This window comes from Acomys minous (genome assembly GCF_964271855.1).
Source record: "Acomys minous genome assembly, chromosome: 1".
NCBI classification, from domain to species: domain Eukaryota; kingdom Metazoa; phylum Chordata; class Mammalia; order Rodentia; family Muridae; genus Acomys; species Acomys minous.
Window position 1 is genome coordinate 22,576,623 of NC_140483.1, and position 15,351 is coordinate 22,591,973.

The window sequence follows — 15,351 nt, forward strand, 5'->3', positions numbered from 1 at the left end:
CGCCTCCAAAGGGAGGGATGCACCGGGTCGGGGGGCGGGATGTGTGTACGTCACTTCCGTCCAGGCCGGAACTCAAGATGGCTGCGCTCTTGCTGAGGTGACTTTATCCTGGGGCTGGGAGTCCGTGCCCGCGACCCTTGCAGAACCCGAATTGGCCCCTCATGGGGTGACAGTGGTGTCTGCGGTGCGGGGACAGGGAAAGGACCCGTGGGTGTGCAGGCCGCGCCCCTGGAATGTTAGGACACGCTCCCCCTCCCCCACGCAGAGAGAGGTTCCGAAGGGCTTAGAGGTCACTCTGTATGGACAAGTGGCGCGGCTGTCACTCTTTCTCCTGCGCCCACGTCGAAAGCTTCTTCCCAAATTGTTCTTGTCGCCCCACCCAGGTCCGAGCCTCCAAAAACTGCTCCAGCTTCGAGATCAGCTGGCCCCTAGACCTGCAATTTTGGAGGAATTTGGGGATTGTCGGGGGAGGGCTCCTTGGAGCACGTAGCCAGGGCTTCTGAGTCCCCGCAGTCCTGCTGCTGGCAACGCGTGGCAACTGTCGGGCTTCCTAGTGCATCCCTGCCACGCCAAGGGTATCAGGAGTAGCCTGAGTGGGTCTCTGCTGGCGCCCAGGAGATCCGCTTTGTTTTATTTTAATTTTCGCTTAGCGGGGCAGTGGGGTGGGTATTCCCGCCTTTCTCTCAAAGTAAACTTTCTGCCCGGAGAAACAGCCTAGATTTTCTTTAGTTCTGAATTCTTTACTCTTTTAGGCATCATTTTCAGAGCCTTTATAACTGTTAGGGCTAGTGAGACTTCTGGTCCAAATCCCAACGCAGTTTTGTGTCTATTTTTGGAAATTATTTGTTAGGGAAAGTTAGCTTCGCTGCTGTTGCGATTCCAGCCCCTGTTTTCCCACATGTGTTTTCATTTCTCTTTCTTTTCCACTCCAGTCATGCAGTGTAAAAAATAGAAAGATTCTGTTTAGTTTTTCTTTGAACGGTGAGTCTTTTGGAGTTTGGCCTAGTTATCTCTACCCTTCATCTTGCCATGCGTCTTCAGAGGCATCTTTGCTCCGGGATAGGACAGGACCAGGTTCTCCAGAGCCATATCCTGCATTCCTAATTATTAGACCATAGTTGAGTGCTTTAAATCCTTTGATGTGGCACATGCTGGTCAATGATAGGGCATGTTGAACAGTTAGCTTGAAATTATCACATTGGTTCCAAACATTTATTTTTTTAGGAGTTTCAGGATTAGTGTTTAGAGTCTTCATCTTTGGGCCAATCTCAGATTGAAAATATTTGGGAAACAAATTACAAAAAGCAGTTTGTCACTTGCCAAGCGTTGAGTCCCTGTGGGCAGGCTGTAGGTATGCCCTGCTGTGCCTTCTGTTACTCAGATGTTCTCTGTGGGGCCCGATGGGTTCCACAATCCCTAATGATATGAGAGAAGATTCAGTATTCCACGGGATAGAAATGTTGTTTCAGGGTATTGGCAAAATTGCAACTGCTGTTGCAAAACTCTTTCCTGCATTATACTTAGAGGGAATTCTTTGTTTTCTCATTGTCCTTTTATTACAATATTTCGTGCTTAAAAGGATTAAAAGACAGGCTAATGGCATAGAAAAGCAGGAAGGGTCAGTAAGTTCTATCCTTTTAAAAAAGATTGCAGATTTGACTGGACAGATAAAAAGGCTGAGGAATGAAAATGAAGGGATGGGAAAGCAGATAGAATTTTTGGCATTTAGTAGTGATGAAGGACAGAAAATAGAGAGACCGGAAAGCCAAAAAACCCAGAAAGAGTCAATAAGCTCTATCCTTTTGAAAAAAATTACTGACTTGACTGAACAAATAGGCAAAATGCAAAGAAAACTGAAAGGGCTGGAAAAGCAGAAGGTACCTTTGGTTAAAAAGGGTGGAGAAGGTCAGAAACCAGAGGCAAAAGAAGCCAGACCGACCAAAAGGTCTTTGAAAGTAAATGTACCAGTGGAGGATACCTCCACAGTCACCCAGGCACCTTCAGCTTTTCCAGTCACTGTAAGACATGTAATCGAGCCAAATGGTGCTGAGGGTCATGACAAAATAGCCTGGTGTCCTGTAGACATGATGGATTTAAAACATTTTAAGGAATCCGTCGTCAGATATGGTATGCATTCTAACTTCGTTAAACAAATGTTAAACAACTGGGCCTATCAGAATAGACTTGTTCCCCAAGATTGGAAAATTTAGTTTCAGCGGTATTGGAAGCGGCACAACAGTTACAGTGGTTATCATGGTGGCGAACAGATGCTATAAAAATAGAACAAGAAAATATCGCACAGGGAATAAATATTAATAGAGATCAATTACTTGGTGATGGACCATATACTAACATGAGAAAACAAATTCAAGCTGACGATAGAGTGATTGAACAATGTTGTAAGGCAGCCTTGAGAGCTTGGGAGCTGGTAGAGGAACCTGGGAAAACAACTATTCCTTTTACTAAGGTGTTCCAAGGACCTCTGGAGCCCTTTACAAAATTTTTGCAGAGATTAGGATCTGCTATGGATAAGGCAATGCCAGATTCTGATAACAAAAAGGCATTAAAACTTATCATGGCTTATGAAAATGCAAATGCTGAATGTAAGAAGGTGCTTAGACCGTTAAAGGAAAGAGGCGCTCCATTAGATGACTGGGTAAAGGAGACAGTTAATATCAACTCTCAAAAATATCAGAATAATATTGTGAGACAAGCTTTAGTCAGAGAGCCCAGATATCATAATACTCGGTGCTTCAATTGCGGTCAAATCGGTCATGTGCAAAGAAACTGTAGAAATAGAAGGCGCGGAGAGAGAGGAAGGGACCGGACCAGCTCGTGGGACTGAGACACCTAAGGACCCGTCCTGCCGAACGGATTCCAGGAGGTTTTAATCTTCTGTCCCTTTAACCTTTTTTTCCTTCTTGTATATGCTAGTTGGGTTGTATAATAAAGTTTAATTGTTAATAAACAGAGCCAACAGTTCTCTCTCACTTCAGACTTTACTGAGAATGGTTTGCTTTGTTCCCTTTGTTCCCATGTAGGCATATGATTGATTGTATCTGAACTGCCCGTTGGTTGTATCTATAAGTAACTTCCCCATTTGGTTGTTACCCTCCCCCCATTTCCTTAAACCTTATGGTATGACACATATATGGAACATTTAAATTGTGTTGGACATTGTAAATAATACAGAAATTATTGTAAGTATTGGAGAATATTCATACAACGTATATAAATGCCACACCGTTTTACAGAAGTTAAATGTAACTTAATCAGCTGCTGTGGAGGCTGACACCAGTAGGCTTGCCACTTAGGAGACTGAGATAGGAAGGATGCTGTAAGATTGAAGCCAGCCTGAGCTCTGTAGTGAGTTCCTGGCCAGCCTGGGCCACAGAGTGAGATCCTGCCTCAAAACAAAACACTTGCTTCTAAATATAATCTCTTAGCCGGGCATGGTGGCTCACGCTTTTAATCCCAGCACTTGGGAGGCAGAGGCAGGCGGATCGCTGTGAGTTCGAGGCCAGCCTGGTCTACAAAAGTGAGTCCAGGATAGCCTAGGATACATAGAGAAACCCTGTCTTGAAAAACCAAAAAAAAAAAAAAAAAAATCTCTTATAACTTTCCTTCATTGTGAGTGTAAGTGGGTGCACATTTACTCTGGCTTGTGTGTAGAGGTTAGGGTACCATTGTGAATCCCAAGGGGCCAGCTCAGGTTGCCAGGCTTGGTGGCTGGTGCCCTTACTCTCTGAGCCATCTCACTGGCTCCTAGCCGTTAAGAGTTTAGGCTCCATTCCTGGTGTAGGAAGTCTTTTTAGAGTTTCTGGTTTTGCATGAAAGACTGAGATAGATACCTGTTTTCATATTTCAAATAAGGTTGTCACGTTTGTGCAGCTTGCTTGTGTAGGGCCTTGTGTAAAGCTTACATTGGTATTTGGGGGAACAATAGCACGAGACAGAACAAGCCAGAGATTCCAACCCACATCTGCAAACTCTTGCTGTGTGGCTGAGTGGCTGAGCCTCGCTTGCTGCGAGGAATGTGTGCCCTGCGACTTCACAGACAATTCAGTTGATTTAAAGAGGTTTGTTCCCACTGCTTTCTGAGAGCCTCGGGCACACAATGCCCGCATTCACCCCTTGTCTCCAAAGGGGAAGGGAAAGAACTGAAGAAGGGCCGGTTGGATTTTTCCCTTCAAATAATGGGTGTTCTGATGCTCTGCTGTAGCGTGCGGGGCGCTCGAGAGGAGTGTGCATGTAGCATCAGTGATGTAGTGGATGTCATGAACAAGATTGCTGCATCTTTTGTTTGTTTGAGACAGGGTTTCTCTGTTTAGCTCTGGCTGGCCTGGAAATTACTTGTTTAGACCAAGCTAGCCTTGAATTTACAGCAGTCTTCCTGTGTGTTGGGGCTACAGGTTCGATCCCCAGGATCCACATGGCATACGCCATCACACACAAATCAAATGTAATGTCAACATGTTTAAATTATTTGATTATTTTTATGTGCTTGGGTGTTTTACCTGCTTGTATGTCCGTGCACTAGGTGTGTGCCTGGCGCCTTCAGAGTCCAGAAGAGGACATTAGATTCCCTGGAGCTGAAGCTGTGGGTGGTTGTGAGAGGAGAGCAGCCAGTGCTCCTAACTGCTGGGCCATCGCTCCAGCTCTGTCATTTTTATTTTTAAGTAGCAACTATTAGGTAGAAAACATAATTATCTTTTGTAGGCTTTTGTGTGGGAATGATAAAGAATCTTTGCTTCTCCAGGTGCAGTGGTACACACCTGTAATCCCAGCTCTTGGGTGGCAGAGGGAGCAGATCCCTGTGAGTTCGAGGCCAGCCTGGTCTACAAAGTGAGTTCAGGACAGCCAAAGCTACACAGAGAAACCCTGTCTCCAAAAGCAAAAACAAAAAAAGAATCTTTGCTTTCTCGTGTTTTTTTTGTACTATTATATGAGAGGCGTTGTGACTTGAAGTTTATCTCTGTTATCTGGAAGTTGATGGTAGGCTTTAAAAATCGATTATTAATTATTATTACTGCATGTGTTTGTGTGTACATAGGTTGGTCAGAGGAGACCTTTGTACAGTTGGTTCTCTTCTACCTTTAGGTGGATTTTTTATGACTGACCTCAGGGTGTCAGGTTTATGTAAAGGGCTTATATCCACCGAGCCACCTCCCCAGTTCCAGATGGTAGTTTTTTAAGTGACCTAGCTTAATATTAGGACCATCCATCTTTAAATTCCTTGTTCTTCAAGTTTAATTGATCTATTTGGAACAGGTTTCTGTTTTATATAAACTATATAAGCCATTGTCAATTACTTATTCTTGCTTTTTTTCCTCTTTGCGCAATGCTGGGAATTAAAGCCATGTGTGATAAACATATTTTCTACACTGAGCTATACCCTCAACCCTCATTACATTTTCAGTTAGTCTTTCCACATTTAATATAATACAAAGGTGCCAGGCATGGTAGCTCACACCTTTAGTCCTAGCACTCGGTACACAGGAGCACGTGAATGTCAGAGTTCAAGGCCAGCCTGGTCTGCAGAGTGAGTTCCAGGCCAGCCAGAGCCACACAGAAAAACCCTATCTCACAGGATTTAAAATAATAATAATATTAATAACAACAATAACAATAACAGTAATAATATAGCACAAAGGGGGAGACGTTGATATGTTGATATGCTGGTGTTTGTCTCTAAATCTGCATTCTTGACTCTTGCAGACACGTTGGCCGTCATTGCGTCCGAGCCCACCTTAATTCTCAGCTTTGTATAAGAAAGTAAGTTCCAAAGTCTGTGAATAGTTGATTAAGTTTTCTTTTTCCCTCCTGAGAAGGCAGTAGAAGGCTGGTTGTAGTGACACATGCAGTCAGGGACAGAGGCAGAGGCAGAGGCAGGCAGATCTCTGGGAGTTTGAAGCCAACCTGGTCTGCAGAGTGAGTTCCAGGACAGCCAGGGCTACACAGAAACCTTGTGTCAAAAAAACAAAAACAAAAACAAAAAAGCCAAACAAAAAAGCTCTTCATTTCAATTAGTTTCAAGAACTCTTCTCATCTTGCCTCTGCTGGTGTGGGCCATCTTACCTTTTGTTGTTGTTTTTAAGTTTTAATGTGTACGGGTATTCTGCCTGAGTGTTTGTCTGTGTACCACAGTCATTCAGTGCCCAGAAGACCAGTTAGATTCCTGGCACCTGGAGTTACAGCTGTGAGCTACCATGTGGGTGCTGGAAATCAAACTCAGGTCCTCTGGAAGGACAGCCTCTGCTCTTAACTTCTGAGCCATTTCTCCAGTATATTCATGTGTGGTGAGTGGGGTGTGTGGGTTTAGATGGAGGTCAGAAGACATCTTGTGGGAGCCAGTTTTCTCCTACCGCTTGTGTCCAGGGAGACCGAATTCAGGTCTGAACCAACCATAGCGAGATGGCGTAGCAGAAGAGCATGTTCTTGCAGAGGCCCCAGATCAGCTCCTAGCACCCTTGTTGGGTAGCTAACAACTGCCTGTAACTCCAGCTCTACAGGATCCAACACCCTCATAAGGCCTCAGGCATCTGCACTCACACACACACACACACACACACACACACACACGCGCGCGCGCGCATACACACACAAAACTAAAATAAAGCCTTAAAAAAATATACTCTTTGCTGTGTAAACTATGTTCTTTAGTCCTTGTTGAAGCTCTTGTTTTATTTTAGTGCTGTTCCTCTGGGAACCACAGCCAAGGAAGAGATGGAGAGGTTCTGGAGTAAGAACACGAGTTCAAACCGCCCTGTTTCTCCCCATGTCTCCATCTACAGGTAAGGGCCGGAGCCAGGGCGTGGGAGCAGTGGGCTGGGCAGTCCAGCTTCTTAATCTGTCAAGTGTCAGTGCGAGAGTCTTGAAAAAGTTAGCAACAAGTGAAAGATTTCTCAATACACAGCTGCTAAAAAGATAATTCAAAAGCAAGCGGGTCGTGAGCCTGAGGTGTTTCCCGGATTGCTTGCCTATGCTACAGTGCGTGACTTCACTGCAGCCTTGGTCCTGAGTAGCAGCGCCCACGCTTGCCACCACACCACACAACCTTAAATGCTGTCTGTGACATCTCTGCTCAGGCTTGAGACTGCTGTGTTTTGTTTAGAATTATAGAGTTATTATTATATATACAGAGTTTTCTGCTCTTGCAGAAGCCTAACGCATAGTCATGGAAAACAGGGACTTTTATTAGTGTTTTCCTACTGTGACTCCTCTGCACATAAGTCTCAGACTCTTACAGCATTGGAATGTATTATGCTAGAATGTTTGATCTTTACAATTGCTGTTTGAAGGCGGGGTGTGATGGCGCATGCCTTTAATCCCAGCACTTGGGATGTTGAGGCAGGAGGATCAAAAGTTTAACCCCACCCTCAGTTAAATAGCAAATAACAGGCCAGCCTGAGTTACGAAGCAGACATACAGGCGTGGGTGCTTTTACACTTGCATTAGAGAGTCCGTTGTGCTGAGACCAGGTCCCCAGGCCGGGAAGATGCTTCAGGAGCTTGAGCATCTTCACTAAGCATAGTGACCCAAATTTGACCTCTGGTCCCACATGCTGCTGCCATGAGAGAACTGACTCCCACAAGTTGTCTTCTGGCCTGCACTTTATGTACCATGGCAAACAGTTAATAAATTAAATATTTAAGATAAATAAGCATGTTAACAGAGGCTTTGTTCTTTTCCTTTGGCCCTAGGGGGAAATGTTTGTTTTTATAGCTTCTGGAGGCCACTTAGATTGTTTGGCTCTGTGACTTACCAGCTTACTAATGTACTGACTGATGTATATTGCTGTTTTAGACAGGGCCTTATGTAGCTCAGGCTGCCTCGGACTCAGTATGAAACTGAGGCTGGCCTTGAGTTTCTACCTTTCAAATCCGGAGATCACAGGTTGGGTACCACTGTATGTTTCTTAATGCACATACTCTTTAGATTTTTTTTTTTCTTTCTGTAGGGCAAGCCTTGCTTTCTTTCGAGGATTCCTATTTTGCATAAAAGCTACACTCTTTTACAGTCATTGTTTATTCTGATGCTCAAATTGTTGTAGCTGTGGCTGCTAGGAGCTCTTCAGTATGACACCAATATTGGGTGCTAGGTGTGCTCATTGCTACCAGTACATCATTGATGGCAGGTCCCTTGTTGGATAGAGCTAAGATATACGCTGTGTTTGTGACCATGTCCCCACATACTTGTATATGTATGGCAGTGTGTGTATTTACTCATATGTGTTTTTCATCTCTTGTTTTCAGAAGTAGAAGTGATAGCTGATTTTGTTTATGTCTTCTAAGAAAACCCCTGCATATCTTCTTTTTAAAAATTAAAAATAAACAAATAAACACACTAAGTCAGCAAAGCATCTGTAGCCTTACTCCCCTCCTTACTTGGGTTCCTGCCCGGGGATACTGGCCATTTTTGTAGCCACCTCCACAAATACCACATCCCTTTAGGATTTTTTCCCAGCTCAGATTCCAGAAATAATTTTAATTGCAGAAATTGAACATTGTACCCTAACAGAAGGAGGTTAATATGCGGTTTTAGTATTCTATAGTAAAATCTTTTTAAAGATAAATGGTAAGACCCTGCCTCAAAAAATGAGATAGAGACAGACAGAGAAAAAGAGACAGGGGAAAAAAAGGCAGAAAGAAATGTGGTGGTTTGGGGAGGGGTAGGATTACAAGATGGAGAAGGAGAAAATCCCAAGTAAGCTTGGCCTTTCGTCACAAGTAATTTGAAAAAACATTAGGTCCATTTATGGAACTTTGCATGAAAAAAAGAAATAGCAGGAAACATGGGGCTGTTTCTCAATTAATATGTCAAGGAAAGATGTCTCAAGTAGCTAACATCATACTTTTTCTGTTTCATGGTTTTTGAAACAGAATCCTACATAGTCCAGACCATGTAGGACTTTAGGTGTGTTGGTTGGTTGGTTGGTTTGAGACAGGATCTCACTGTGTGTGTAGCCTTGGGGTTACATCAGTCACCACAGCCAGCGTGACTGTACAGGCTCTACTTGATACCAATATGGGGACCTGGTGAGAGGAGCTTGGGTTGTATTCTCTCTTCTCATTAGCAGCAGAGATTTGGGTTGGTAAAATCGAGGGGTAATGTATAGAAAAGATTTATTTTTATCTCATATGTATGAGCATCTTGTCTGCATGTATATAACATAGCACCTGCATGCCATCCACCCACACAGGCAGGGAGAGGCCATCAGATCTGCTGGAGCTAGGTTACAAACTGCCGTGAGTCCTGGCGTGGGTGCTGGGAATCGATCTCTGACCTTTGCAAGAGAAGCAAGTGTTCTTAACTGCTGAGCCATTTCTGCAGCCTCGGGGGAGACTTTACTTATTTATTTATTTTTTTGTTTATTTGTGTTTATTTTGTTTTGTTTTTCAAGGCAGGGTTTCTCTGTGTAGTTCTGGCTATCTGGAAACTCACTCTGTAGGTCAGGCTGGCCTCAAGCTTAGATCCTTCTGCCTCTGCCTCCCAAGTGCTAGGTTGAAGGCGTGTGCCTGCCACCACCTGGCTTTGAGATAACTTTTGTTTGGTTTTGGTTTTGGTTTTTCTGAGTGCTGGACTAAAAGTATGCGCAACCACCGCCAGAAAGATAATTTTTAAATAAATACTTTTTAAAATTCTTTTTTGCAGTGGATTGAATGCAGGGCCTCATGCATGATACATAAACATTCTTGGTTTTTTGAGACAGAGTTTCTGTGTGCAGCCCTGGCTATCCTGGACTCTGCTTTTGTAGACCAGGCTGTCCCCGAACTCACATCAGTCTGCCTCTGCCTCGAAAGTGCTGGAATTAAAGGTGTATGCCACCACACCTGGCCATGTATAAGTGTTTTGCCTGCATGTATTTGTATGTGGCAAATGTGTGCCTGGTCTCTCAGAGGTTAGACTGAGTGTCACATCCCCAGAACTGGAGTTATAGATGGTTTTGAGCCACCATACAGGTGCTGGAAACCTAACTCAGGTCATCTGCACTGCTCTTAACCATTGAGCCATTTCACCAGCCCCAGCTGGCTTTTTGTTTTGTGTTTGTTTGCTTTTGCTTTATTGTGTTTTTAGATTATGTCATCCTAAACAACAACAAAAACAAACAAACAAAAATGTTGTCATCCTTTTCTTTTTAAAATTGTCTTTGTATTTCTTTGTAGATGGTCTCTTCCCATGGCAATGTCCATTTGCCACCGTGGCACTGGTGTGGCCTTAAGTGGAGGTATGTATGTATATTCATACACACATGCACACAGGCATGCACACACGCATCCCTGACTCATCCCTGCCTCCTTTGCACTTAGCAATTTGATTTACAATCAGTGTGAGTCCTTTTTTTTTTTTTTAATGATTTGTTTATTTATTATGTATACAATGTTCTGCTGGCATGTGCATCTGCAGGCCAGAAGAGGACACCAGATCTCATTATAGATGGTTGTGAGCCACCATGTGGTTGCTGGGAATTGAACTCAGGACCTTTAGAAGAGCATCCGGTGCCCTTAACCTCTGAAGCCATCTCTCCAGCCCCAGTCTGAGTCCTTAAAGCTTTTTGTTTTGTTTTTTTGGTTTTAAATTTTCAAGACAGGGTTTCTATGTAGCCCTGGATATTCTGGAACTTACTCAAGCTCTGAACTCACAGAGAGCACCTCTGCCTCTCACATGCAGGGATTAAAGCTATCCACCACTACCGCCTGGCTCCCTTTAGGCTTTTCGTTAATTTGTTCCTTTAACAGAGAATTGAATTCCCGTGTCCCCACTGTGCTCACTAGCGCCTGTTACTCTTGTGGAGAACCCGGGTTTGGCGTGGAGGACCCGGGTTTGGTGTGGAGGACCCGGGTTTGGCGTGGAGGACCCGGGTTTGGCGTGGAGGACCCGGGTTTGGTGTGGCTCCCAGCCATGTGTGACTCTAGTTCCAGGGCGTCCAGTGCCCTCCTCTGGCTTCTCTGCACAGCACACACACGATCTACACACATGTGCACTCAAACCCCCACACACGTAAAGTAAAAATACATCTCTTAAAAGTAATAAAAAAGAAAGAAAAGAACAACAACAACACAGAGCACATAGGCTTTTTCCTGTAGCAAGTACATGAAGGATTCCCACTGGTCATGGTGGTGCATGCTTTTCATCCCAGCCCACAGGAGGCAGAGGCTCTGGGAGGTGAAGGGTAGCCTGGTCTACAAAGAGTCCTGTCTCAAACAAAGAGTTTCCGTTTCCTTTCAGATTCCCGAGATCATCGTTCTTTCCCTTGTAATTCCTCCTCATGACTGAGACTTAATGAATTAGGTACATGTAATTCTGAATATAGGCTGTGGTGCTTGTTGTTTATATTAATAATTGGCATAGTTAGCCTTTGACATCTCAGAACATGTCTGATCATTTATAGTTTAAATCTTGTTCTCGGCCCTTTGTACACTGTGAGTACTCTGTCTTGGTATCTGTATTCCCAAGATGGAAGTGCATGGGGAAACAGTCCCAGAAGAGGAAAGCAGAAAAGAACTGGACTATGCATTAGTGCATGCATCCGCCTGAGTCTGAGGAAGACTCCAGGAAGCTGATGGCCAGATCATGTCATAGTGACTAGTGTAATAGTGCTGTAGTTAAGAAAATAAGGTGGGGGCTAGAGAGATGGCTCAGAGGTTAAGAGCACTGGTGTGCAGGCACACGTGTAGACAGAACACCATGTACATAATAAATAAATAAATCTTTTTTAAATTTTTAAAAAATTGGGGCTGGAGAGTTGGCTCAGTGGTTAAGAACACTGTCTGCTCTCCCAAAGGACCCGGGTTCAATTCCCAGCACCCACATGGCAGCTCACAACTGTCTGTAACTCCCAAGATCTGACACTTTCATACCAATGCACATAGATTAAAACTAAATAAAATATTTAAAAATTTTTTTCAATTAAAAAAAAAATAAGGTGCTACCAACCTGATTTTGATGGTCACTTAGATAGCTTTCCTAGGGTTCTTTTAGGTGTTTTCTTTTTTGTTGCATAGGGCTTTCTAAGAAGAAGTGTCTGAAAGAGTTTTTGGCAGCTTCTAGAAGTGGCAGAACACTTACTGTCACACAGCCCTACATAACACTTTACAGATGTGGAGCCTGCAAAACTGGTCCTGGCAGCAAGCAAAGGCACCACCAACATTTTCTGTGATTCAGTGGGGCAGCCTCGGCAACTTTGTAGTGTTGTGCCGTTTGAAAAGTCTACTTTGGCACCCAGGTTCTAAGAGGGTCTAGGGTATCTATTGGATACCAGAGGAAGACTTAGGAAATCTCAGATTAAATTTCTTAGATATTTTTCACATGGCTGTCTTGGGACCCACATAGACCAGGCTGACCTCAGACTCAGCAGTCTTCCTAATTCTGATACAGCACTGGAGTGATTCTTTAATTTTTAATTTTAATTTTATTTATTTATTTATTTATTTATTTTGAGATAGGATTTCTCTGTATAGCTCAGCTGTCCTGGATGCACTTTGCAGACCAGGTTGGCATGGAGCTCCACCTGCCTCTGCTTCCCAGAGTACTAGTAAGATCACTTTTATTTTTGGCTGTGAGCCTAGCCTTTAACAGCTTAGCCATCTCTCCAGCCTATAAGGTCACTTCTAAACTGTCATGTGAGGTTTGTTTTTTTTATTTTAATTGTGAGGAATATTAAAAGGAGAATATTGCCGTATACTGAAATTTCATACTACCATCAGAGCCCTAGTAGCCTGCCCTCCGCTATAAACTTTTTTTCCCTGGTGTTAGGGATTGGAGATTCACCCCAGAACCACATCCATGCTAGGCAAGCACTTACTACTGAGCCAAATCGTTACGCCCCCTACTCTAACATGAGATACATAATCTGAACATGAATTAAAATTTTTTGTTTGTTTGTTTGTTTGTTTTTCAAGATAGGGTTTCTCTGTATAGCCTTGACTGTCCTGGACTCGCTTTTGTAGACCAGACTGGCCTCGAACTCACAGCCATCCACCTGTCTCTGCCTCCCAAGTGCTGGGATTAAAGGCGTGTGCCATACCACCTGGCTTGAGTTTAAATTTTTCTATTTCTTTTTAAGACTAGGTGTCTGTGGAGGCAGGGTCCCTTGAAATGTACTATGTAGTCATGAAACACACTATGTAGACCAGACTGGCTTTGAACTCACAGAAATCCAACTGCTGCTGCCTCCTGAGTGCTGGGATCCAAGGCCTGTATCACCACACCTGGCAGAACTGAACTTCTAACCCTCCTCCCTCTATCCTACAAGTGCTGGGATTATAGGCATGTACCACCATATGTTTTGTTCTGTTAATTATTTTCACATTTATGTTTATAAGTATTTTGCCTGTGTGTATGTGTGTGCACAGTGTACATGCCTGTTTGGCCAGAAGAAGGTGTCAGCTCCCCTAGGACTGGAGCTACAGATGCTGCGAACAACCACATGGGTGCTGGAAAGTGAACCTGGGTCCTCTGGACGTGCAGTGCTCTTAACCGTTAAGCCATCTCTCCAGCCTACGTGTTTTATAAAATATATTTTTATTTTTAATTATGTGTATATATTTGTAGGCGGTATATACACATGAGTACAGGTGCCTTCGTAGGTGTTTGGTTCCCTGGAGCAGGAGTTACAGGTGCTGTGAGGTATTTAGTGTGGTTTGGGGGACCCAGACTCAGGTTCTCTGCAACATCAGTTTGCACTCGTAGCTGCAGAGCCGTCTTTCTGGTCCCCCATGAATAGTTTTATGTGGTACTAAATTTCAAATCCAAGGCTCATAGATGTTAGTCGAGCATTTGGCAACTGTATTACATCCTGACCTAAATTTTCTCTTATTTCAAAGTGGTTTAGGATTGTATCAGGTGTCAAGAGCTGTCAGAGAACCAGTTCCACACACTACGTTCTTCATAGCTGACGGGGTATTTGCTTTTCTCTCAGGGATCTCTCTTTTTGGCCTGTCGGCACTGCTGCTTCCTGGGACCTTTGAGTCGTATCTGATGTTTGTGAAGTCCCTGTGTTTGGGGCCAGCACTGATCTACACAGCTAAGTTTGTTCTCGTCCTCCCTCTCATGTACCACTCGCTGAATGGCGTCCGACACTTGGTGAGTGAAGTGTTGGTTTGTACATTCCCCCAGGGAAAGGGAGCGGGCAGCTGGAGGGCCTCTCCTTGTGTCTAAGTGTAGCGGTCTTTACATTGGCCCAACCCCCATCCTCTCTCTTGGTGCTAGGGTCCCTGAACCAAGGCCTTACACATGCTGTATCTTTGAGCTATTCCTTGTTTGCTTGTTGAGACAGGTCTCTCACAGTGTAGCCTGGCTGGTCTCCAACATGCTGTACAGACCAGGATGGCCTTGAGCGTGTGCTGATCCTCTTGACTGCAGCCAGGGGCTGGCATTGAAGAGGAGCCGCCACACATGGCCCAACCCTGTCTATCTGTCTGTTTTATGGATTTATTTTTTATTCAGTGTGTGTGTGTGTGTGTGTGTGTGTGTGTGTGTGTGTGTGTGTGTGTGTGTGTGTTGTTCCCATGGATTGAATCAGGTTGTCAGGCCTGACACTTGCCTTTTCCTGAGCCATCTTGCCACCCTCCAGCACCATCTTATTGTGCTGGATCTTTTCTCGGGTCCTTTTTGGGGAAGCTAACCCAGGCCTGTCCTGCATTCCTTTTTGAGTGTGGCTAGCCCAGGACTGAAAGGGATCAGTGTGAGCTCTCCCACTTTTAAGAGGCATAACATTGGTTAAAAAAACAAAAAACAGCCGGGCGTGGTGACGCACGCCTTTAATCCCAGCACTCGGGAGGCAGAGGCAGGTGGATAGCTGTGAGTTCAAGGCCAGCCTGGTCTACAAAGTGAGTCCAGGACAGCTAAGGCTACATAGAGAAACCCTGTCTCGAAAAACCAAAAAAAAAACCAAAAAAACAAAAAACAAACAAACAAACAAAACCCTGAAGCCAGAGCTGGCAAAGACGACAGATCCGTTAGATGATGTGAACCGTCAAGCACTGTTCTTGACACTGGGCACTTCCTTATGAGCCAGCTAAGCAGCTGTTGCCTTCGGTGCAGCATTCCGGTCTACCCCAAGTGACAGCTCAGGTTAGACTCAAGTATGTTAACTGTTGTGTTCTTCACTTTAGTTGTATTGAGTAACTGGAGAAAGTGAGAGCAGACAGACTAGGTGCCAAAGATTGTAGGCTTCTGGTAGTATTGGTGGTGGTAGCTGTGGCTTGTTAGTGTCATACTGGGGACTTAAACCCAGGGCCTTGGACATGCGACAGGCACTGTAGTACATATACCACATAGCCATATCTCCAGTCCTTTTAAGATTTTTTTACCATTTAAGATTATTTTTATTTTCTTTGTAAAGTATAT

General features: G+C 44.1%; 1 protein-coding gene across 1 annotated transcript in view; it reads left to right on the forward strand.

Moving 5' to 3' along the window:
• The window catches only part of SDHC (succinate dehydrogenase complex subunit C), a 21,637-nt gene continuing 6,286 nt past the window's right edge, over window positions 1–15,351 (forward strand). Inside the window, exons 1-5 of the mRNA XM_084776582.1 lie at window positions 1–97; window positions 5,719–5,775; window positions 6,693–6,794; window positions 10,167–10,228; window positions 13,922–14,085. Of these exons, the coding sequence (XP_084632708.1) occupies window positions 18–97; window positions 5,719–5,775; window positions 6,693–6,794; window positions 10,167–10,228; window positions 13,922–14,085 (465 nt within the window). The 5' untranslated portion in view covers window positions 1–17. The remainder of the gene's footprint in view (window positions 98–5,718; window positions 5,776–6,692; window positions 6,795–10,166; window positions 10,229–13,921; window positions 14,086–15,351) is intronic.